The 23,219-nt window shown below is 37.8% G+C and overlaps 1 protein-coding gene across 1 annotated transcript in view; it reads right to left on the bottom strand.

Moving 5' to 3' along the window:
* Positions 1-23,219, bottom strand: part of ELAPOR2 (endosome-lysosome associated apoptosis and autophagy regulator family member 2) — a 176,118-nt gene that overhangs the window by 48,875 nt on the left and 104,024 nt on the right. The window contains exons 3-8 of the mRNA XM_049641373.1: positions 22,917-23,112; positions 17,052-17,199; positions 13,728-13,814; positions 11,318-11,423; positions 10,170-10,322; positions 9,478-9,566 (exon numbers count right to left, since the gene is read on the bottom strand). Of these exons, the coding sequence (XP_049497330.1) occupies positions 9,478-9,566; positions 10,170-10,322; positions 11,318-11,423; positions 13,728-13,814; positions 17,052-17,199; positions 22,917-23,112 (779 nt within the window). The remainder of the gene's footprint in view (positions 1-9,477; positions 9,567-10,169; positions 10,323-11,317; positions 11,424-13,727; positions 13,815-17,051; positions 17,200-22,916; positions 23,113-23,219) is intronic.

Raw genomic sequence — 23,219 nt, forward strand, 5'->3', positions numbered from 1 at the left:
ATTAAATGGATTAGCCATTTCACAAACAAAATCAATATGCTCGGTAAAGGGGAAAAAAAGGTATTCTAAATGCAAAGAGAAAAATCATTTCTTTCATAACTATAGTTTTTAAAAAGAGACTCAGTTTCCTTCAATAGGTATATAATCCAGTGAATCTTTCTCCTTTAAAACAATTTTTGCAATAATAAGTCTAATACTGAAGCTGGAGAAACAAAATTAAAGGTACTTGTCTATGGTTATTTCCAGTTAATAAAAAATTATATAGCATATCCTTTAGACTACTCAGTTTTATTCTCAAGTATTCTCTTACAGAAGAGCAAATTACCTGATCTGAAGAAGGACGCTTAAGAAAAAGGTTTAAAAGGTAGCTGTCTCAACAGAACTATAAATAACATGTTTTTCCTTTTACAACTCTCTCTTCCTGCATTCATTTTATGGCCCACATCATGATACAGTTTAACCAGCCACTGCACCCATATGCCTCCCTCTTCCCATCTGTAAAATGATGGCCGCTCCTGCTGAAGCTTCCTCAACAGCTAAAATAATAAACTAGATCCTGTATCCTGCAGGGGTTCTCCACTCCCCCGAAAAAAGGGGGAGTCTAAAATTCTGAGAATATAAGCAAATGAAACATCATTATATTGGGGGATGGTCTTTTTCGAATTCTGGCTCAGCATGTATAGAAAACAAATTTTCAACCCAATCAATTCACAAATTCGCTGACCTATTTGGACATTCATTGAAATTCCATCAAGTTAGGTATGACCTACCGCACTGTTGAAAATAGGTGGGTCCCACGTGAGAGGAGGGGTGGGGTGGTGCTAACCTGAGCATTCGCACTGATTTTGGGGGCTCACCTCGTAATCCTCCCCACCACTTTGGGAGGTCAGTATTATTATCCTCAAGTTCATAAATGAGGAAGCTGTGGATAAGAAGCGTGAAACAACTTGCCCAAGAATTAGACACAGCTAGTTAACAGTAAAGTAACACTAGTCAAGAAAAGCCAGTTGGGTTAGGGTAAAAATAGTAAAATATGCAAATATATTTTTGACCAAGTCAGCTGACCACCTGCATTTCAATCCAAGCACAGTAAATGTTTAAAAATTAGAAAATGTGCACTATCTTTAAATGTAAACATTTAGAAGCCAAATTTCGAATGCTCTATAGGAAAAGTTTTGTTCACAAAGCCTCTTGCTTCACATGGCAGATTGATTCTGTGCCTCCCTTTCTAATGGGGACAGATGGTCTCAAGTGGAGCTGACTGGGGAAAGATAATAATTAATAGAAATGATACCGAGTGCCAGATGGCTCACAGCACAGGTAAAAAACCAACAATCAACTCATTCTTCGGCAAGTTGAGACAAAATCATGAAACATTTTATGAAAAAAAAAAACCCTCATAAAACAAGACTTATCAAACGGGCAGTAGGATTAGAGAAGATCTATAGTGTCTGACTATATTTATATTACGCGGGAATAAAATACTTTTTAGAGAAACACATGGAGGTATCAATTCTCATGTCAAAATAAAATTCAAGACTGGGAAGACTAAATTTAGACAGATTTTGAGACTGGATTTGTCCACAGTTGTCAACTTTCTTCCTGCAAATGTCCCTGTACAGAAGCACCAGGGCTTGGTAGACTGACTGAATTCATTAGAGCCAAATTCCATAGTCTTTAAAAGTCTATCAACCACTACTCCAGCCTCACTGCCTTCTGCTCCTATGATGTTCTAACTTGTATGTTCCCAACTAGGCAGACTATTACTCTCCTTCCTGCCTTTTCCAACCTTCCATCTTTTCCAGGGGTGAGACACTGAGCCCTCATCACTTTGTCTCTCCAACATGCCCACACCATTCTGCCAAGTTGTGTCCATCCCCTCCTTCAAAGCCATGCTCTAAACTTGTATCAGGTAAAATTTCATGATAGTCTCCTTTAAAATATTTTTTTTCAACATCCACACACGCTCTCACCATGTGCCCAGCTCCCCAACTACATACCAGCATTCACCTGGATTCCTCATCTGTGAAAGTTCTAATGTTTTCTGTTTTCCCTTGTGGTTACGTCCTTGTCCCCTCTCTAAATGCATCCAAGCTTGGGTCCTCTTCTTCCTTTATGTGGAAGACACTCTGAGGATTGAACACTGTACCGGACGTTCTAGCTCCAGCTTTAGAAAATGTTCTAAAATTAGATTGGGGTGAAAATATTAAAAACACTGAACTAAGGCTTTAAATGGATACATTGTGTGATATGAGAATTCCATCTCACTAAAGCTGTTAAAAATATTTTAAAGAAGACTATCATGAAATTTTATTTTATACAGATTTAGAACTCTTTAATCACTGGGAAATGCCATGGTCTTTTCCCGTCATCCTAATTCAGAAACAGAGTTTCCAATTATATTTGACTTGCTTAGGCCATATAGGAAGGAAGGCAGTTATAAAACCCATATCCCTTTATACCCTATTTTTTAATGTCCCCTACATCTTACCCTTGCCATACAATTCACAAGTACTGCGTAAGAGACAGTGAGCATTTGGAATAACTTAGAACACTGAAGTTCATTAAAGGGCAAAGAAAACACTAGACAAATTCCACCAATTTCCTAGCCTCAGAGATGACTAAGTTGCACAGTCTAATGTCCCCTCTCAAGAAGGCTTCCTTCTAAAACATCCTGTCCTGCCAGGCACCCTTCTAACCCTGGCAGCAAGTTTCCTCTATGACAAAACATCAGAACAGTAGGTTTCAATGGAATTTACCTTCTATAAAGTCGCCCAAATTCTGCCTTATGGAATAACACAGAAAAGTCTATTTCTTCATTTCTACGATTTCCCTCCTAATGCTTTAGCTTACTATTAAGGAAGTTTTCATCAAGTACCTACTGGAAGGAAGTACTGTGGGGAATTTAAATATTAATAAGACAAATTTTTTGCTCTGAAGGTGGCTACAGTCTAATAGTGATAAGACAGGTTCACAAACTGCTGTAACATTAAAAAAAAAAAAAAGAAAAGAAAATACTTGAAGAGAATAAAAAAGCATTGGATTTGGAAACAAACATGATTAGAATTCCAGCCTTAAAACTTACGAGCTCTGGCTACCTATAACCTTATGGAAATTAACTTCACCAAGCCTCAGTTTTCTCATCTACAAACTGAGTATAATATGTCTAAATTGCATAGCTGTTGAGAAAAATAATTAGAGGCAATGTTTGAATACACATGCATGCACAGAGCATGCACACAATTGTGTAAATGACAGATGCTTCTGCTATTAATACCATCATTTCTATTACTATCATTATTGTCACCACCATCATCTGAAACATGAGATGTAATGGATATTCAAAGAGATGAAATCTCTTTGGGACAAGCAGAAAATGTCAGAAAGATGACCAAAATTCCTCCATCCCATGGTGTCTTTTCTTCAACTTGAAAAAATATTACCAGCAACTTCAACCATTATTTCCTATCAAGGAGTTTAATATGCTGACCCCTCTACTTTAGATTCTGCCCATTTTGTCAAAATTATTTTGAGCCCTTTGCCAAGGACAGAACACAACTCTGTAACTGTGTTAATCATTCATTCACTTACTAATTCTCTTATTTATGAATTAATTCAAAACATGCTTCATTATCTTCTATATTCCAGGTACTCTACTAGGCTTAGAGATTTTTTTTCTTTTTAAGTGATTAACAACACATTTCTGTCTACAGGAAGCTGAGAGTCCAGCGAAGGAAACAGTCATCTTTACAAGAACTGTGTTTGCAATAAAGTGAACTGATACCAAAACACTAGCAAACCTTCTATGACCACTGATGAAACTATCAGGAGAGGTATGCAAAAAATTCTGTGGCAATTCCCAGTATATGAAGACAACCTTGCCATGTCTATTCATGTTATTTAAGAGCAGAAGAGTTCTGTGAAACTGCACAGAATCACTCTCTTTTCAGTGTGGTAAGAGATATCATCTTTTCCTCTTTAGGAACTGACTTGTGTGGCACTGAGAAGAAAAGGGAGTTATACAGTCCAGCTGCCCAGCCACAGGGATCAGTCAGTGAACGAAGCTGTCCAAACAGAGTATCCCACGCTAGTGGACAGAATGGCTGGTCTGAGGTTGGCTCACGATTCAAGCAGGACTAGTAAGAGTCTTTTCTGAAACTTGTTCAGTGCCTCCCTCTGATCAAAAGCTGTGAGGACGATAGTGGAGAAGCCAACAGGCATCTGGTACCACAGGAATGAGCTTGCCTCCGAAGGAAAGCAAACTGTGCCAAGAATACCAATGAGAAGATCAAGAGAAAAACGTCCTAATAAAGCTGTTGGCTCTGGGTTGAATTCCCAGTCACATGAGTCAAGAGGCTCCTGCCCTCTTCCACTCACCCCAAATGCTGAAAAGCATCTTTTAATTTCATCGACAGAATTGTCAATCATCTCCAAGTGTGGAAGCAAAACTGACACTTTGCTTTGCAACCCATTCAGAAGAAATGTGTATCGCATCCCATGGTCAGAGCATGGGAGGGAACTACCATTTACCCTGAGATAAAAGACCAAAAAAATAATAATAATAAAGTTACTCTATCTAGCTCTGTTACCCAAAATAAACAAAAGCTTAAGCCTTGTCTGTAAGTGTTGACTCCCTAACAAAATCATCTCATCTCTCTAACTTCTACAAGCAGACCTGGGACACCCTTTGTGGATAGGATAAACAAGTGGGGGACTTGTTTTTCAACTATGTACCTACTTACCTGAAAACTAAGTACCCTTCATATTTTGGGGAGTTTTTTCCCCCATTAAATTTCTGTTGCATTTTTTCTTTGGTAAGCCAGGTTCTAAAGTTTGGATTCTCTTTGAAATATTTTTGGCAAGTTCATGTTATCTCTTTTCTAAATACTTTTATATCTGAGACTTTAACACAAATAAGCACCAACACTTGGTCATTTGAGCTCACTGTTCAAGCACACTGAGGTCTCTCTAAATTTTACTTTTGTCATTCTCCCCAGCTTTACTGATTTACAGTTCAACACACTTATCCCTAATATCCTCATGTAAGTTGAGGATTTTTAAATCAATTGTTGAAAATAAGTCACATGTACTCATATTCTTCTTGGTATGACATAGGATATATATAATTAGTTTGCTAAATTTATATTCCTACATGATACCAACTACACTGCCAGTTAATATCAACTACATTCCTAGTCGATATCCATTTATTAAGTCAGACGTTTACATACAGTTCCTCAGTTAGCCATATATCGTCTTAACCAGATCACTTAGTCCACAATTCCCTATCTTAGCCATTGGAAGATCAGAGAAGCTGGTTCAAATATGTTGCCAAACATTAAAAGATGCCTTCTCTCGATGACTACCTGGCCATTAGCAAGGTGAAGATTTTTTAAGTTCAAATCTCCAGCAATGAATCTGTGCATGGGCTTGCATGCAGCCATATGAGTATATCTCAATATATTTAAAAAATGGGCTCTGAACATTTTGAAAACAAAACATACACGAAAATTTCAAGTTAATTCACCACTATGAAACCTCCCTCTTCTGGCATGAAACTATGCCATTAGCTGCAGCTAATGCAACCCCCTACCACATCCCCACACTCCAGTCTCACTCATATCTCTTTAGTTCTTCAGACATACCATGCTCCCTCCTACATCAGATCTTCACCAATCTGCTCCTCTTCCCAAAATGCTCTTCTTCCATACCTGGGCCTGAGGTTTCATACAGTTCTGAAGCCTTCTCAGGCTAGGTCAGATCCCCATAAAACTCAGACTTCTCTTCCTGTAGCACTAATCACAATTGGAAATAATTTTTTTTTTGACAGACTATCTCTATTCCACTGAAATCCAGACCAGTGGTTCTCAAACTGCTGAGATCCTAGACCAGAAGAATCAGAATTACCTGGGAACTTCTTAGAAATATAAATTCTCTTGTGGCACCTGGGTGGCTCAGTCAGTTGAGCATCCAACTCTTGGTTTCTGCTCACGTAATGGTCTCACGGTTTCAGGAGTTTGAGCCTAGTGTCAGGCTCTGTGCTGGCAGCGTGGAGCCTGCTTGGGATTCTCTCTCTCCCTCTCTCTCTGCCCCTCTCAAAAATAAACAAATAAACTTAAAAAAAAAAAGTAAATAAAATTTAAAAAATACATACATATTCTCAGGTCCCACCCCAGATCGGCTGAAACAGAAAATCTGGGACGGGAACCTCGAGGTGAGTCTGATGCACACAAAAAAGTTGACAACCACTGCCCTACAATCCAGGAAGACATTTACCTTCTTCTTCTGCCTGTCCCTGGCTCTGCCCTCATCACCCAGCACTCTGAATATAACCAGTGCTCAGTGAAGATTCACTGAATAAATGAATGAATGAATAGACATTCCACCTTTTTCATGATGTTAATCAGAGTCTCTCAATCAGGATTAGAACGGTTTCAGTTACTAATTAAAATATTTCTGGGGGCGCCTGGGTGGCTTGGTCGGTTAAGCGTCCGACTTCGGCTCAGGTCATGATCTCACGGTCCGCGAGTTCGAGCCCCGCGTCGGGCTCTGTGCTGACGGCTCAGAGCCTGGAGCCTGTTTCAGATTCTGTGTCTCCCTCTCTCTCTGCTCCTCACCTGTTCATGCTCTGTCTCTCTCTGTCTCAAAAATAAATAAATGTTAAAAAAAAAAAAAATATTTCTGAAAAATGTTCCATATTGGAAGGAAGCAATCAAATAACTAAACTTCCGAATGAATAGAGAAACCTGGGCATTTCTGCGTCATATAAATTATCATGTCCAAAAGCTTGTATACATCAGTAGCTGCTTTCCTTGAGGATCCTCTCCACACAAGGGGAAAATAAGATCAAAGAGAATACGACAGGACAAAAAGAGCCACAGTCATTGAACGACCTGAAAACATCACTAAACCACCAGCAAATCACCAGGATGAGCCAAGCAAGAATAAAATACCTTTTCTATTTTTAAAAAAACTTTATATATTTATTTTGAGAGAGAGAGCACAAGTGTGCAAGTGGGGTAGAGGGAGAGAGAAAATCCCAAGCAGGCTCCACACTATCAGCGGGACCCCAATGCAGGGGCTTTAACTCATGAACCGTGAGATCATGACGTGAGTTGAAATCAAGAGTTGGATGCATAACCGACTGAGCCACCCAGGTGCCCCTAAAATACCTTTTTAAAAGATGAAACCAGAACAAATGAAAATGTTGAAACAAAAAACAAAAAAAAAAGAAAAAATTCAAATTCACATGTGCAATCTTTATTTCCCCACTAATTAATTAATTAATTGTATCTGTTAATTAAGTTCCTTTTGGTTTTTGTTTACTTCTGAAGCGAGACATTTTTATCTTGAAATAAGCCTCAAATCACTTTTTAAAGATTCACTGGGTTTATGGAGTGCTAGTACAATGTGTTGTTCTACACTGAGAACATGTTCAGGGGTTACCCAGACTCAACAAAGAAAGCAATTTGTGTGAATGTGTGAACACAACATGCCTATGGGTGCATGCATATGTGTGCACAGATGTGTGTGTGTGTTCCGTGCATTCTACATTTAATGTATAGCTTTACTTCCTTTTGGCCCAGGTCAACTAAATCTTGTCACAGTATTCACTGACACAAAAAACTACTTGTTGACATAATAAAAACAGCACTTTTAAATATTTTCATTATAGCCAAGACTAGAACCATTTGTAGATCTCATTCACATAAGCTTCAGTAATGCTGAATTAGTGATTACTATACATACAATAAAGTAAATTCAATTCACCTTACTTAAATAAGTCAAGTTTAGTTTTAAAAAATTTAGCTAAGTACCATTATTTCAAATTACTTTCAACATACATGTAGTTCTCTACATGTATTTTCTAATTGGAAATACCCTTTGTTTGGCCACTATTATAGGGCCATCAAGATATTACTTTATAACTCCTTCTAATTTAAGGGTTGTTTGAGTTACTGTCCTTATTAAAAATAATACATATACTTATTAAAAATAATACATATAATTATTAATATTTTCCACTAATTTAGGGGTGCCTGGGTGGCTCAGTTGGGTGAGCATCTGACTCTTGATTTTGGCTCAGGTCATGATTTTGCAGTTCAAGGAATCAAGCCCCACGATGGGCTCTGTGCTGACAGTGTGAAACCTGCTAGGGGTTCTCTCTCTGCCCCCTGCCCCGCTCATTTTCTCTCCCCATCTCTCTCTCTCTCTCTCTCTCTCTCTCTCAAAACAAATAAATAAACTTAAAAAAAATTTTTCAACTAATGTAAACTGGCCTTCTCTTGAATTATTCTAAGTAAGGACTCTCCTGTAAATACCAGAATGTGCTTGGTCTTAAGTATTCAAAAAGTCAATTCTTAAATAATTTTAGGACTAAGAGCAAGAGTAATAATATAAATATAAAAAGTACACACTAGAAACTACGGATACAAAATTAAAAACAAAAGCAATACTGACATCTATGTGTATTCTCCAAGCTAGGTCAAGAAATGAAATTCCATGGGGGAGCCTGGGTGGCTCAGTCTGTTAAGCATCAGACTCTAAATATTGTCTCAGGTCATGATCCCAGGGTCATGGGATTGAGCCCCACGTTGGGCTCTGCACTGAGCATGGAGCCTGCTTAAGATTCTCTCTCTCTCTCTCTCTCTCTCTCTCTCTCTCTCTCTCTCCCTCTCCCTCTGCCCCTCTCCCCTGCTTGCACTCTCTCTCTAAAATAAATGTGTAAAAAAATTAATTTAATGCCATTATTTCAAAGATGTAAACAAAAAAAAAAAAATGCTGCATTGCAGCCACTTGAATCCATTTCTCCGAGACATAAGCTAATACAGTCTAACTGTAATAAAGAGAACAGCACATCAACTGCAGGGTTCATGTATACATTCTTCCTCTGGCTAAGTGCCGTCTGTATGGTAATTACTTTGCGTTTTCTAAATGCAATTACATAATAATCTGCCATAACTGAATGTGCCTATGGCTGCATGGCTTTTATTGATCAAACCTACTGAGGAACCAAATAAGATGCTTCCATCCTGGGAGTCATAGTACACGTTTTAAAGGTTGTGCTCCCCCTGATCCTATTATTTCTTTAAAAAAAATTCCTGTTGAGAATAGCAGTAATTTATTGAGCACTCACTAGGTGCCAGACACTATGCTAAGAACTTTAAAGTGAATATCTCATGCATTCTCTGAGTGGCCTTATGAGGTAGGAATCAGCCCCATTGTACAGATGGAAAAAAAAAAAAAAAAAGACTTAGAGCAAGTAACCAGCCCACAGCACTAATAAGTAATAGTGTGAAATCAAAGCCAGGACACCAGGATTCAAAATCGACATTTTTAAACTTCCGCCATACCACTTACAGACATGTGTTATAAATCAACTCATTTAAGTCTCTCACCAACAAAGTAGAGTCTGCTCAAATTGGGAAGAGGGTTGGATTAAAACGGAATGCAGGTGACTGAATACAGCCTGTATACCTTTCCTTCTTCATCGCATGGAGTATGGATCTGGAAATAGTCTTTTGTGGTACAGGGAGGTCGCTCCATACATTCGCTGGACCCTTCCTCTGCAACATAAAAATGCATTTCAGAAATGAGTCATGTATGTTGTGACTCTCAGTAAAAGCAAAAATCAAAGCAAAACAAAAAAAAGCAGACAAATAAAAATTAAAAATAACCTTCCTCACTGAAGGAATTTAAGAGGAACTAGCTAGACCTAAGGAAAATAAAGGCCTGTATTTTTATTTACCCTGGAGCAATACATGTTTCCATGATACACAAGAAACATATAATTTTTCCAAGAAGACATTAGATTTCTTCCATTATTATCTGAACACTGTAAATCTGCAACAAATTAAAATTTTCTAAGTACATCCCTATGCCAACAAATCATGTAAAATTACAATCTGATTTTTTTAGATTAGTATAAATATATCCAAAGTAATTCCCTGTAGGGTGTAGAACAGAAAAAATTACAAATGGAAAAGTCATGCACAAAGGGCAATAAGTCGTATTTTATCCATTCAATACTGATTCACTTTAGCACTTGGTTCCTGGCACACCGTTCCCACATTTTACGTGTGACTTCTGGCTCATGACTCTACACTGTAAACAAACATAATTTTAGAGAGAAAGAACAAAGACTATTAACTGGCAAAGACCAGTCCTACCTGAAAACTGGGACTCCTCTTCACACTTGATGCATTCTTTGGCTCCTTTCTCAGAGTAGGTGTTTCTGGGACAGACTTGGCAGATGAACGAGCCTGGTTTGTTGCTGAAGGTTCCTGGCTTGCACGGAAAGCATTCTGATGTGTATGCCACCCCTGTGTGGTAATGAAAACCAGAGCATGGGAGGGAGGACCCACGAGCAACAAGCAGATCAGCACCTTCTTGCTGCTTCTACCAGAATTGAGAGAAGTAGTAATAGTGAGCCGGGATCCTTTATCCCATTCATGCAACAGCAACGAAGTATTTACCGTGTGCAAAAAACTGGGATAGAAACTATCCTATGCATCCTAAGTAGAGCAGACACTTAAACAAGAGATTGAGATTTCAACAGAGGTATACTAAATTATCAACTGAGTCGTCAAAAAGACAATTCCACTAACTCTAAGCTCTCTATGAGCCTACTTTTCTCTGACCTTTATGGCCACCTGTTCCCTTTTCCTCCACTGATCAAGTCACAGGCAAGACGTAACAGACCCTAGGGGAAATGGCCTTTTCTTCTGGCTTGTAATTCCAGCCTTTGCCAGCAGATGTCCCCATGACTAATGAGTTAGTGTCACAGGAACCAGTACAGAAAGTAATAAAATAGAAGCCATTAATAAAGGAGAATCACTGCTTTAATTAAAAGTAGCCCTAATTGAGAATGAACTATTCCAGTGTTTATTGGCTTCTCTCCTGGGCCAGAAAACACCTGACTGGTTCAGAGAGGCATAAGAGGTTTAGGAGACAGTCAGGCAGAGAAGTTTATGTTATTGTTATTTCTACAGATATAACTGTGAGCTGTTATATCCCAGTGAGCTCCATGCCTGGCACAATAGACATCTGTTGAATGAAGAATAGGTTCTTATGAACAAGGATCATTTTATTTTACTTAAAGACACCAAAATTGTTATCATACTTATTTTTTCACAGAGATTAAATTTAGTTTACAGGTATAAAAACACCAGTCAACTTGTCCAAAATAAAATCATGGTCTTTAGACATGTATCCTACCCCATAAGCCCTTCAGACATCCAAACCAAACATTTAGCCAATGTTTTAACTAACTCTAAAATGTGATGTGTGATCACCAAAACAGATTGCTATGAAATACCTTCAATTGTGATATTTTTCACCAAAACAGGCTTGACTGCCTTAGAACCCATAAGGATGCCGGTAGTTCTCCAGTACAGTATATTGGTGCCTGACTTCAGCATTACCTGTAAAGAGGAAGACAGGGCACTCACATCAGATAAACCAGGCTCCTTCAACCATACCTGAAAGCTGATCCCGTATACACTTTTCAAGACATTTTTATGAAACACCATTAATTGGGAACCTACAACCTTAAGTCTACTGCAAATTCAGACCTAAGATCTGTTGTGGTCACATTCTCTTAAAAAAACAAACAAACAGTTTGCCAATCCAAAAAAATATGCCAGTAAAGAAGGAAAAGAAAATTCTTTAAGTCTGAACAAAAAGAGAAAATGATTTTTAAACCATGTGCATGAAGTCTTGGCTCATAATTAAAAGGTGCTCATTCTAGGGGCGCCTGGGTGGCGCAGTCGGTTAAGCGTCCGACTTCAGCCAGGTCACGATCTCGCGGTCCGTGAGTTCGAGCCCCGCATCAGGCTCTGGGCTGATGGCTCGGAGCCTGGAGCCTGTTTCCGATTCTGTGTCTCCCTCTCTCTCTGCCCCTCCCCCGTTCATGCTCTGTCTCTCTCTGTCCAAAAAAAAAAAAAAAAACGTTGAAAAAAAAAAAAAAAAAGGTGCTCATTCTAGACAGTAAAAAGACACGCAGCCCAGTGTGTATTGACTGCCACTATTCACAAGCAGATCTTTGGGCTCTGAAAACAAAAGGCAACAGAATGAGTTTGCTTCCTTCTAAAATTATTTAATAGGGGTGCCTGGGCGACTCAGTGGGTTAAGCGTCCAACTCTTGGTTTCAGCTCAGGTCAAGATCTCACGGTTCTGGGTTTGAGCCCCACATTAGTCTCCACGCTGACAGTGCAGAGCTTGCTTGGGATTCTCTCTGTCCCCACCCCCCCTTCTGACTCTCCCCTGCTTGCACCTTCTCACTCTCTCTCAAAATAAATAAACTTAAAAGCAATATTTCAAAATAAATAAATAGAAATAAAATTATTTAAGAAACAATACTCCAACAGCAACCAGAGAAAAATCATGTAAAATAACATGATTTAAATGTGTATCTCCAGCACTTAAATGATCAGTACATCTAATATTTGCTTCCTTTGCCACCAGCACATTGTTCTTTTTACATATCAAATGACTTTTCTGATAAATCTCATGCCGTTTCTGTCAAAGGAACTGATATAAGAGTTCCTTGATTTCTCATTTGCCACTTTTATTCTTCTGTGTAGTCTCTGGCTGGCCAGATTCAAGCTCCATAAAATTAAAACATGTATTTCACAATGCCAGAGATTCAGCAAAGTTATACATTACATACTTTCCCCTGGGTTAAGTGAAGAAAGCATATTTGTTGCCAAGAGTTACTTGTACCTTCAAAATGCAGCTTAATGAATGCTTAGACAAATGGATCTTAAGTGGTTCTATTACCACTTCCAGGCATACAGATCAAAAATAGTCAAAGAGGGTACACTGTATGAATCACTCAAGGATGGGGCACCTGCTATAACGGAAAGGTGAGGGAAGATGGTCACTTATTGACATAGAGCTTAGTCTACACCGTAGGTACCACATGAGGACTTTCCTGTATAACATCTCATTTAACCCTGCAAGACTGCCCGCATGTCTTCCGTGAAAACTCAGATTCAAAGAGATTAAGCCAATTACCTAAAGAGACACAACTACAGTAAGCCAGAGTTAGATTTTAAATCCATGCCTTACTCCAACGGGAGAGGGCCTCCAATAATAACAGATTCACAGACTGTGTTACCTGATCATTGCTTTCAAGCTTTTGGAGTTGTACTGTGGAGAGTAGGTAGTAATTTTACCAAATGTGACCAGAGAGGGTAGAAGTTTGAGCAACAGGTGACAAATAGACAGGAAGCAGGTTTGGCTTCAAACACGGATGGATTTTGTGAGATGCAGTGCTGTCCAACAATGGAGTCAGTACAGCCCCCAACAAAACAAGTTTGAAAGTCACTTGTTGGAGACACTGCAGAGAAAGATGGAACAAAGGATCCGTCCAGTGCCAAGAGCCACTGATCCTCTCCCACATGACAGGCACATACTTACACACCCAGAGGTTCTGTGTATTAGTTTTCAATAGCCTTATTTCTTGTCAATGCCCCTTTGAAAAGGAGGAAAGTTGGAGTCTGACAGCGAAGAGAAGGGAAAGAAACCCAAAGAGAAAGGTAGGAAAAAAACATCTAGAAAGACCCTGTGTCCATGAAACTTTGAGGCAATTTCTTCCCTACCCAGAAATTGTCTAAATCAATGAACAATTTTTTTTTCATAAAATAAACTTCTTTATAAGACTGGGAAAAGGAAGGAGCAGAATGAGGGTTGGTGGGAGAGAAGAAGAACAAAGAGAGACTTACAGAATGAGAGCCCCATTCTCCATTGTCTGTGAGTTTTACCCACTTGTCTGCGGTGGTGTCCATCTCCTGGCACTGATCATTTTGAATCTATGGATAAAACACAATGGCCCCAGTAAAGCTTCTTGAATAATAGCTTTAATTAAAGGCACTACTCAGCACAAGACAGGCTGTAAGAGCTTCTTTCAATACATACTAAATAATGGCTGTGAGTAATTCTCAGCAAGTAAGCATAACCAAGGCCTCTGGAGCCCAAGTGACAACTGTTTACTGTGGTTCTAAGTAAAGCATCCTCATTATTGTAAGAAAAGGGTTAAGAACAGAGAGGAGGGAAGGAGAGAGGATCAGAGCAGTCAACCCTGAAAATTCACAGAAAGGAGAAAAGTCATCACCAAAAACTTATCAAATGTGTCCAAAGCTTGCATTCACCATGCAGGCCCCAAAGTATAAAGTTTATTTTTGTAAGATTTAGGGCAGTAACGTTTTAAATTAATAAATAAATGAAATCTGCTTTGTGTTCAGTTCCACAGGACTTATTCCAAAGTCCATACATAGGTAAGTGGCTACAGCCAAAGCCAAAGCCCTAAATTTTTTCAGGGTGGGGGGTGTGGGGGGAGGAGGATAAATGTTAATCATATGCCAAGCCAATTCAAATGACTACAGCTACTATCTTTAGCACCAAACACTTTGTGTTTTCCAGACAACTCTTACAAAATGCCTCAGAGTTTGCGCACTATTTTTCCAGGCCTGTGAAGAATACACAGACATCAAAAGGTTAGGCTATTTTGCAGTATTGCACAAGAGTCAGCAACAGAGTAGGGTTAAAGGAAGAACTCATCCCCTCTACTTCTGCCAGAATTGCTATTTCTTTCGTCTCTACATCTTTGCCACTGTATTCACCTTCCAGACTAGTTTAAAAACAACATGAAAATGCACTCTGGGGGAGCCTGGGTGGCTCAGTGGGGTAAGTGTCTGACTTCAGATCAGATCATGATCTCACGGTTCATGTGTTTGAGCCCCACATCAGGCTCTGTGCTGAGAGCTCAGAGCTTGGAGCCTGCTTCGGATTCCGTGTCTCCCTCTCTCTCACCTCTCCCAGCTTATGCTCTCTCTTTCTCTCAATAAAAAATAAACTTAAGAAAATTATTAAAAAATGTACTCTGTAATAGATATTTCATAAAGGTTATTAACAGGAAAATAGATCGTTTTAACATCTCAAAAGATCAGGGAATATCACCTACTGAGGCTATTTTTTTTTTTAACTAAATCTAATCGTCATATTTATACTATAAGCATAATGGCCATTCTAATGCAAGTGGTAAGCCATTTTTAAGCAGCTGTGGACCCTAAATATACCTTTGATGATCAATGTTTGGAAAAGCTGAAAGCATTTTTTTTTCAGCTGAAATCAAACATCATGTGTTTTCAGGACATTCTACTGGCATTTTGAAATCTGATTTCTGTTCTTCATTCTAAAGGTAAGTAGTAAAGCTATGACCTTAGTCCAATCACTTATTCTCCCTAGGCTTCAGTTTTGTCATTTAAAAAGAAGAGTGAAGGAGCTGAATGAAGGTCCCACACAGTTCTAAAATTACTTTATTGCTTTAAATTGTGTAATGTCTCTGTGCGCCTGAGTGGCTCTGTCAGTTAAGCAACTGACTTCAGCTCAGGTCATGTTCTCACAGTTCGTGGGTTTGAGCCCTGCGTCAGGCTCTGTGCTGACAGCTCGGAGCCTGGAGCCTGCTTCAGATTCTGTGCTTCCCTCTCTCTCTGCCCCTCCCCCTCCTCGTGCTTTGTCTCTCTTGTCTCTCAAAAATAAATAAACGTTTAAAAAAAATTTAAATTGTGTAATGTCTCTAGGTACAAGTGCATCTTTCAGTCTTGAGACATTTCCTTTCCATTAACCATGAGCATGACGACTTAAGTGTTGACTTTCTGAGTCAATAAACTTCTCCCTATCAGGCTGAAACATCAATAAAAGAAGGAACATGAACTCACCACCCCTTCTCAGTCTATAACCAGAAGAACAAAGGGACCACTGAAAGGAAGTAATCAAACTTCATGCCTCAAGAGTACCTTTACCAACAACTCTCAAAGGACTTACTTGACAATACAAAAACTAAATGCTTATTCTAACAGTTACATAATTACCTTGCTTCTTAACTTTATTCCAGTTTTAGTAAGATTGCAAAAATGTCCCATGGAGTTGGGAATCATTTACTCTAAGAAGTGTTTTGCAAACAAAATGTAGCTTCAAAAGGAAATCTGTTTGAATGTTACTTAACATCTTAAAGTCATCAAAAGATTAGAACCAGGAGGCTCCTTAAAAGGTCTTGTCATACAATCCACTTGGCAAAAGGGAATGCTGAGGGCTGGAAAGTTAACTTTAATTGCCCGAAACACACAACTAGCCACTGTAGTTGGGGCCTGAGCCAGAATCTCTTGACTTCAAATCCAAGGCTCATACTTCAACAGCAAATATCTCTTCCTACCAAAAAACTTCTGACTAACAATTTCCATAATCAGGAGCAATATAAATTTGTTTTAGCATTACTAGCACATAGGCTCCTGAGATTTGGACCACAGGAACATTTGTAAGATATTTTTCCCACTTATATGTAGAACACACATTTTTTTTTTTTTTGGTTTTATAAGTCAATCCGAAAACATTTTCTCAAGCATCAGAGTGGCTGACACAACAAATATTTCCTAGATTAGATACACTTTATATTAAATGTTTAAATAATTTTAGTGATAACAGCCTATTCTGTCAGACTATTATTTTATCCTATATTCCGTAAGGCTATTTCATCTGTTACCAGAGACATCAACTATCTCATCCACTGATGCCTTTAGATTGTACAAAATTGACAGAATCAGAAACATACAGCCACTTCTATTTTTATAATATTGCCCAAGTTTACACATAAATCAGTCAAATGCTTGAAACTGCAAAGAGGAAAAAAAACACAAAAATTGGTGAAAACATATTTTGAATAAAATCGCATCTGTAGTTATAAAAAAAAATTAAAATGACTCTCGGTGAAGGTATTTTTCACACAAAAAGTCTAAATCAAATGCTCATCCAATGATCATAACCAAAAATGAAACAAGCCCAATGTTACTCGACAAGGTGAGAGTTCAGAGGTAACAACACTAACCAGAAAATAAAGTATTATAGAGAAATATAAGGTTTTCTTTTCAGATCAAAAGGTTCAATTAACAGGAAAAAATGAGGAGGCATACAATGCAATGGCAACAACTGATTAATGGAAATTTTACATGAATTTCCTCAAAAAGTGAATTCGAGAACATAAAAGGCCTTACAAAGAACTCAAAGAAGATGTTGTTGTCGACATACTGGTACTCAAAGAAGACATAACCCGACTTCTTAAGGTGCACAGCATAGATCAAAGATACTGTGCAGTCATCACGATTTGACTCTATGTAATTTCCACGAGGGACCCAAGAAGAGCTGTGGAAACAAAACCAACAGGCATTTTTACATTAGCATTCAGAAACCTCTTCTGTTCACAAGTTACCTAACTCAGTTTCAGAAGTAGTTCCATCGGCAAAGCACAGCAGAGAAGTCTCAAGCTTCTCTGGAACTCGAAGGCCAACACGTTACTGGGAAAAGGTTCATTTCTTATGGCACAGGACTTCCTAAATCTGTTAAGGTTATGTGATTCATTTGCTAGGAAACTGCTATTTTTCCACCAAAAATTTGATTACCAAATAGATGACCACAAACTACAATCGTCTGAGGTAGAATTATTTTCTCAAACATCATCTCAAGTTTTATTTATAAACACATATACCTGGCAGGGGGATGAGGGAGTTCCTTGAGATGAAAGAAGGAATAGTACTAGTAAAAATCCATTTAAAGTGAATCTAGGTAAAATATAGATCACAGTTTCAGAGTATATAATAGGGGTAAGAGTCTGGTTGGAATTTTTGTTTTAAAAAAGTGAAAAATTAAGAAAACACACTGGTGAATAAAATGTAAGTTGTTGGGGCACCTGGGTAGCTCAGCCAGTTGGACATTTGGCTCTTGATTTTGGTTCAGGTCATGATCTTACAGTTCATGAAATTGAGCCCTGAGTTAGGCTCTGAACTGACAACACGGAGCCTGCTTGGGATTTTCTCTCTCCCTCTCTCTACCCCTTACATGCTCACACACACACAGTCACTCTCTAAATTAAATAAATATATTAATTAAGTAATTAAATTAAGTTGTAAATCTAACCCTAATTCTTAGATAAACCAATAATGAGTCACTTGTTGACTCTTTGGCCAAAAATATTTCTAACCAAAATGTATGAAAGCACAACTTAACACCCTTCTCTTCAGATGTAACTGTTTATATGGATAAGAATGAGATTTGGGCAAATTCTTTTCTTTCTTCTAACAGGAAAAAAATCTGAAGCCTGAGATTTCCAGATCCCAACATGACTCACTATTTGGTATTTGGATTTGCCCTTTCTCTTTAACTGTTAAACTAAAGAAAATACATGAGCCATGTTCAGGTACTGACAATACACAATGCAGGACTGAGATTCTTGAGAGCAAGAAAATGCCCAAACTGACCCTGATCTCACTTTTCAGGACACTTCCCAGACTGTGGCACCAGGAGACAGCACTCAAGCAGAGCACAGAGTCTCACCGAGCTGAGGAGCAGAAATGAGTCATTAGGGCAGCTGAAGCACTTGGAATTTATAGGCCTGAGAATCAGAGAACAGGGTGTCCAGAAGTCCATATGGAGTTTCTCTGGGCTTGGGGCTGGAGTGTCCAGACATAGCAGAAAACAGCCATTGCAAAGCTGAGACATAATCACAGAGCTCACTTTAATGGGAGTCACTGGAGCTCCAGGTCAGCCAGAGAGGAGAAAACTTGATAACCATACTGGGCATTTATGGGAGACCCCAGAAGTGCCACATCTTGGAAAATAAGGGCCATGCCCTAAAGCATGTACTAGCAAACCTTTTCATAATGGGCCAGAGACTAAATATTGTTGGCTCTGTGGACCATCTGGTCCTTCCTGCAATACTTAATTCTGCTGTTGTAACTGAAAAGCGGCCACAGACAATGCATAAATAAATGAGTACAGCTGTCTTCCAATATAACTTTGTTTACAAAAACAAAGAGAGAGCCCAAAGGCCACAGTTTGCCAACTCCCTCACTAAAATAAAGGCCATGACCTAGAACTAAGCGCGAAACTAATACAGAGCCACCCTAAAAAATAATAAAACCAGGCCTGATGAGGTCAAAGTGCTCTTTCAGTACCTAAAATGCCTGCCAGAACATAATTCAGCACTCTTAAAATGAAGAAAAAAAAATAATCCACATTCCCTACACCTTAACATTCACAATGCCCAAGATATAATAAAAATTTACTAGACATGCAAATAAGTGGGAAAATATGACCCTTAATGGAGAAAAAAGACAGGAAAAAAAATCCCAGGCAAGTATTTAAGACAGTTCTTCCAAATAGAGTCGACTATAAATAAAAGATGAATACAATAAGTGAAGGAATAAAGAATCTCGAGTATTTAAGGGAAATAAGAGCCATAAAATAAACTAGATGGAAATTCTAGGACTGAAAAATCATAACATGTAAAATTTTAAATTCACCAGATGGGCTCAGAGCAAGTTTGAGACTGAAAAAAGAAAAGAAAAAAGATAGTTAGTGATAGAGCAATAGAAATCATGCATTCTGAAATATGAGAGAAAAAAATTTGAAAAAAAATAAGGAGCCTCAGTGACCTTCAGACAATATCAAGTGGTCTAACCTATGTGTAATTGGAGTTAAAGAAACAGAAGAGGGAGAGAAAAAGGCAGAAAAACATTATTGATGAAGTAACTGCTAAAATAATTGCTAAATTTGGTGACACTATCAACCTACAAATCCAAGAAGCTCACTAAACTTGAAGTAAATACAAGAAAACCAATGCCAGATATGTCATAGTCAAACTGCTAAGTAGCAAAAATATGGAGAACATTTTATAAATAGAGAAATTAAGGCACTTTACATACAAGGGAATTAATCATAAACAATACAGCTAGCTTTTCATCACAAATAAGGGAGAGTTCAGAAGGTAGTAGAACATCTTTAAAGCAGAGAAAGAGAAAAGTAAAGTCAACAGTCCAATGTCCAAGAAAATATTCTTCAAAATGGAGGCCAAAAAAAAAAAAAAAAAAAAAGAGAGGCTTTCTTTCTTTTAGGTAAAGAAAAGCTGAGAGAATTTGGGAGCAGCAGACCTATACTATGAGAAATGATAAAGAAAATTTCACTGGTTGAAAAAAATAATCCTAAACATTCAGATCTATATAAAGAAAGAAGGAGCAGCCATAATGGTGACTATGTAGACAAACATATAAAGCTATATTTTTTCATCTCTTTTTCTTTAACTTTTTTCCAATGTTTATTTATTTTTGAGAGAGGGAATCAGAGCACGAGCCGGGGAGGGGCAGAGAGAGAGGGAGACTCAGAATCTGAAGCAGGCTCCAGGCTCTGAGCCGTCAGGACAGAGCCCAATGTGGGGCTCAAACTCACGAACCATGAGATCATGACCTGAGCCGAAGTTGGATGCTAAAGGGACTGAGCCACCCAGGTGCCCCTATATTGTTTTTATCTCGTTAGTTCTTTTAAAAACAACTGATTATTTAACATATGTTTCATTGTATTATAGGATTTATAAGATGTTTCTACATATAATACAGGACAATAGCACACAGATGAGGGTATAATTGTAACCACACTGTCGTAAAGTTTTACATATTATGCAAAAGGTACAGTAATAAATAATTACGCTGTCAGAATGCATATTGTAAGGTATAGCCTTTGTAATCAAGGTTAGCAAAGATATCTGAAGATATAAAAAACATTGACCGTAACAGAAAAAAAACCTGATAAATTGTACTTTCTCAAATTTTAAACTTTGGTTTATCAAAAGACACCATTAAGAAAATGAAAAGGCAGGGCGCCTGGGTGGCTCAGTCAGTTAAACATCCGACTTCAGCTCAGGTCATGATCTCACAGTTTGTGAGTTTGAGCCTCACATGGGGCTCTGTGCTGACAGTGCAGAGCCTGCTTGGGATTCTCCCTCTCTCCCTCTCTATCTATCCCTGACCCACTTGCTCTCTCTCTCTCTCTCTCTCTCTCAAAATAAATAAACTTTAAAAAAAAATAAAAAAAAGAAAATAAAAAGGCAAATGCCACCAACTGGGAGAAAACATCACACATACATATATATATATATATATATATATATATATATATGTATGTATTTGTGTATGCACGTATATATTAAGTTTTATATAAATATATACATGACAAGAACTCATGTCTAGAATACACAAAGATCACATATAGCTCAATAATAAAATGACCCCAAAAAATAGAAAATGGGTAAAACATGTTGACATCTCACATACACACAAAAAAATAAAACACATGGACAATGAACATATGAAAAGTGTTCAAGGGAAATGCAAATTAAAACCACAAGGAGGTATCATTTCACATGCGTGCACACACATGCACGCGCGCACACACACACACACACACACACACACACACACATAAATGGCTAAAATAAAACAAAACATGACAAAACAAAATATTGGTAAATGTGTAGTGTAACTAGAATTCAAACACACACTGGAGTCTACAGTGATACAACCATTTTGAAAAACTCTGACAATTCCTTATGAAGTTCAGCATACATCTATATAACCCAACCAATTAAAAAGAATTAAAGCAAGATTGGATGAATGGATAAAAGAAGGGAGGGAGGGAGATGATCATAAAAATATCAGACTGAAATTCACATTGAGAAAATTACACAATACAGTACATTGAAAAAGTTGTACTCATCATTAAATTTCTTTACTGAATAAACTACATATTCTAAGTAGAAAAAGAAGCGATGTCAACATGTCTCGCACACTAAAACAAAGATCTGAGGTACCATAACATCCTACTAGTACCTTCCTCTACAGAGCTCTTTTGTTTAAAAATATTAAATTACATTTAAAAAATATATACACACATTTATACACATATGTATATACATGTATATATACATGTATATGTGTGTACATATATACATACATATACACACATATAAATATATATATATTTAGACGTTAATGATATCTAATGCCACAACTCTCTCTATATAATGAAATAATGATTATCAAAAGAGTAAAAATGTCACTTGGCAGAGAGAGAAAGAGCACTGGAAAACAAGAGGGATTAAGGGAAGGTAGGAAGGAGAGAATGCATCTTAGCTCAGCTAAATTATTCCCCAGCATCCTTAGCTCATGGTAAAAATGTTCAGTTCCTGAGAAGCCATTCTTGTTCAAAAGTAGCCAGAGGCCTAATGCTTAATTATTCTATACATGGCCATATAGAAGGAAATGTTATATAGCGAATACAAGAGAACAGGAAGGATTACAGCCCAAAGATAAACATTTTATATCTTTTTAAAACAATTTAACATTCCACCAGTGTTGTCATTGGCAAAGCTAATAATCCCCTAAAGAAAGGAAGAAATTACAGCATAGGTAATATAGTCAATAACATCTTAATAACTCTGGTGACAGAGGGTAACTATAGTTATCACGAACATTTCATAATATATATAAATGTGAAATCACTATGCTATACGTCTAAAAGTGTTATATCATATGCCAACTATACTTCAATTATAAAATTTTTTTAAAGGTAGAAATTAAGCAAAAGAGCTTTCCACCTTATTTAACCTACTCTCTCTTACAGGAGATCATTGAGTATCTAAATGAAGATTATACATTCTTCCTTTCAGAGGAAAAGAAAAACAAATCCAAAGTTACCCATTAAAAATCAGAGAAGGGTTTGTAAAAATTCCACTGGCTTCAATGTTATAAATTTATTATCAGAAAATTAATTTGTTTTTCTAATAGCTTTACTGCATTTTTCAATATGGTAGCTATTATGTCCTAAGAGCAATTATTTTAACCTCATGAAAATTCACCTACATTATTTGTAGTGACTGTCCAAAAAAAAAAAAAAAAAAAATGACTCTTGGCAATTAGCTTATCTATAATCCCATTCAGTACCAAGATTATCCCCAACTTCTTTCTGGAAAAGAGCAACTATACCCTTCTCAAGTACTTAGTCAAGATCCAGAGACTCCCTTGGATTCTTACTTGTTACAGCCATCTGGCCTGCTGTCAGAAGGGCCGACCACAGTGTCCATGAATGTTGCAACGTTGGAAAATCCAGCTGGCAATTCATCCCATTCATCAAATTTGATGCCACTGCCCAAGGAATAGGTACCTTCGCCACATTTGCTGCATACCTGGTTCTTCATTTCTAGATACTCTCCAGAAGCACAGGAGAAAGCTGGAAGTCCAAAGAATATAGACCCCATTAGTCACTGCACTTCTCCATCAATTTTAGTCACCAGAATTACTTTTATAAAGTTCTGATCATGCTACACCCTAATTAAA

Source organism: Panthera uncia, chromosome A2 (assembly GCF_023721935.1).
Source record: "Panthera uncia isolate 11264 chromosome A2, Puncia_PCG_1.0, whole genome shotgun sequence".
NCBI classification, from domain to species: domain Eukaryota; kingdom Metazoa; phylum Chordata; class Mammalia; order Carnivora; family Felidae; genus Panthera; species Panthera uncia.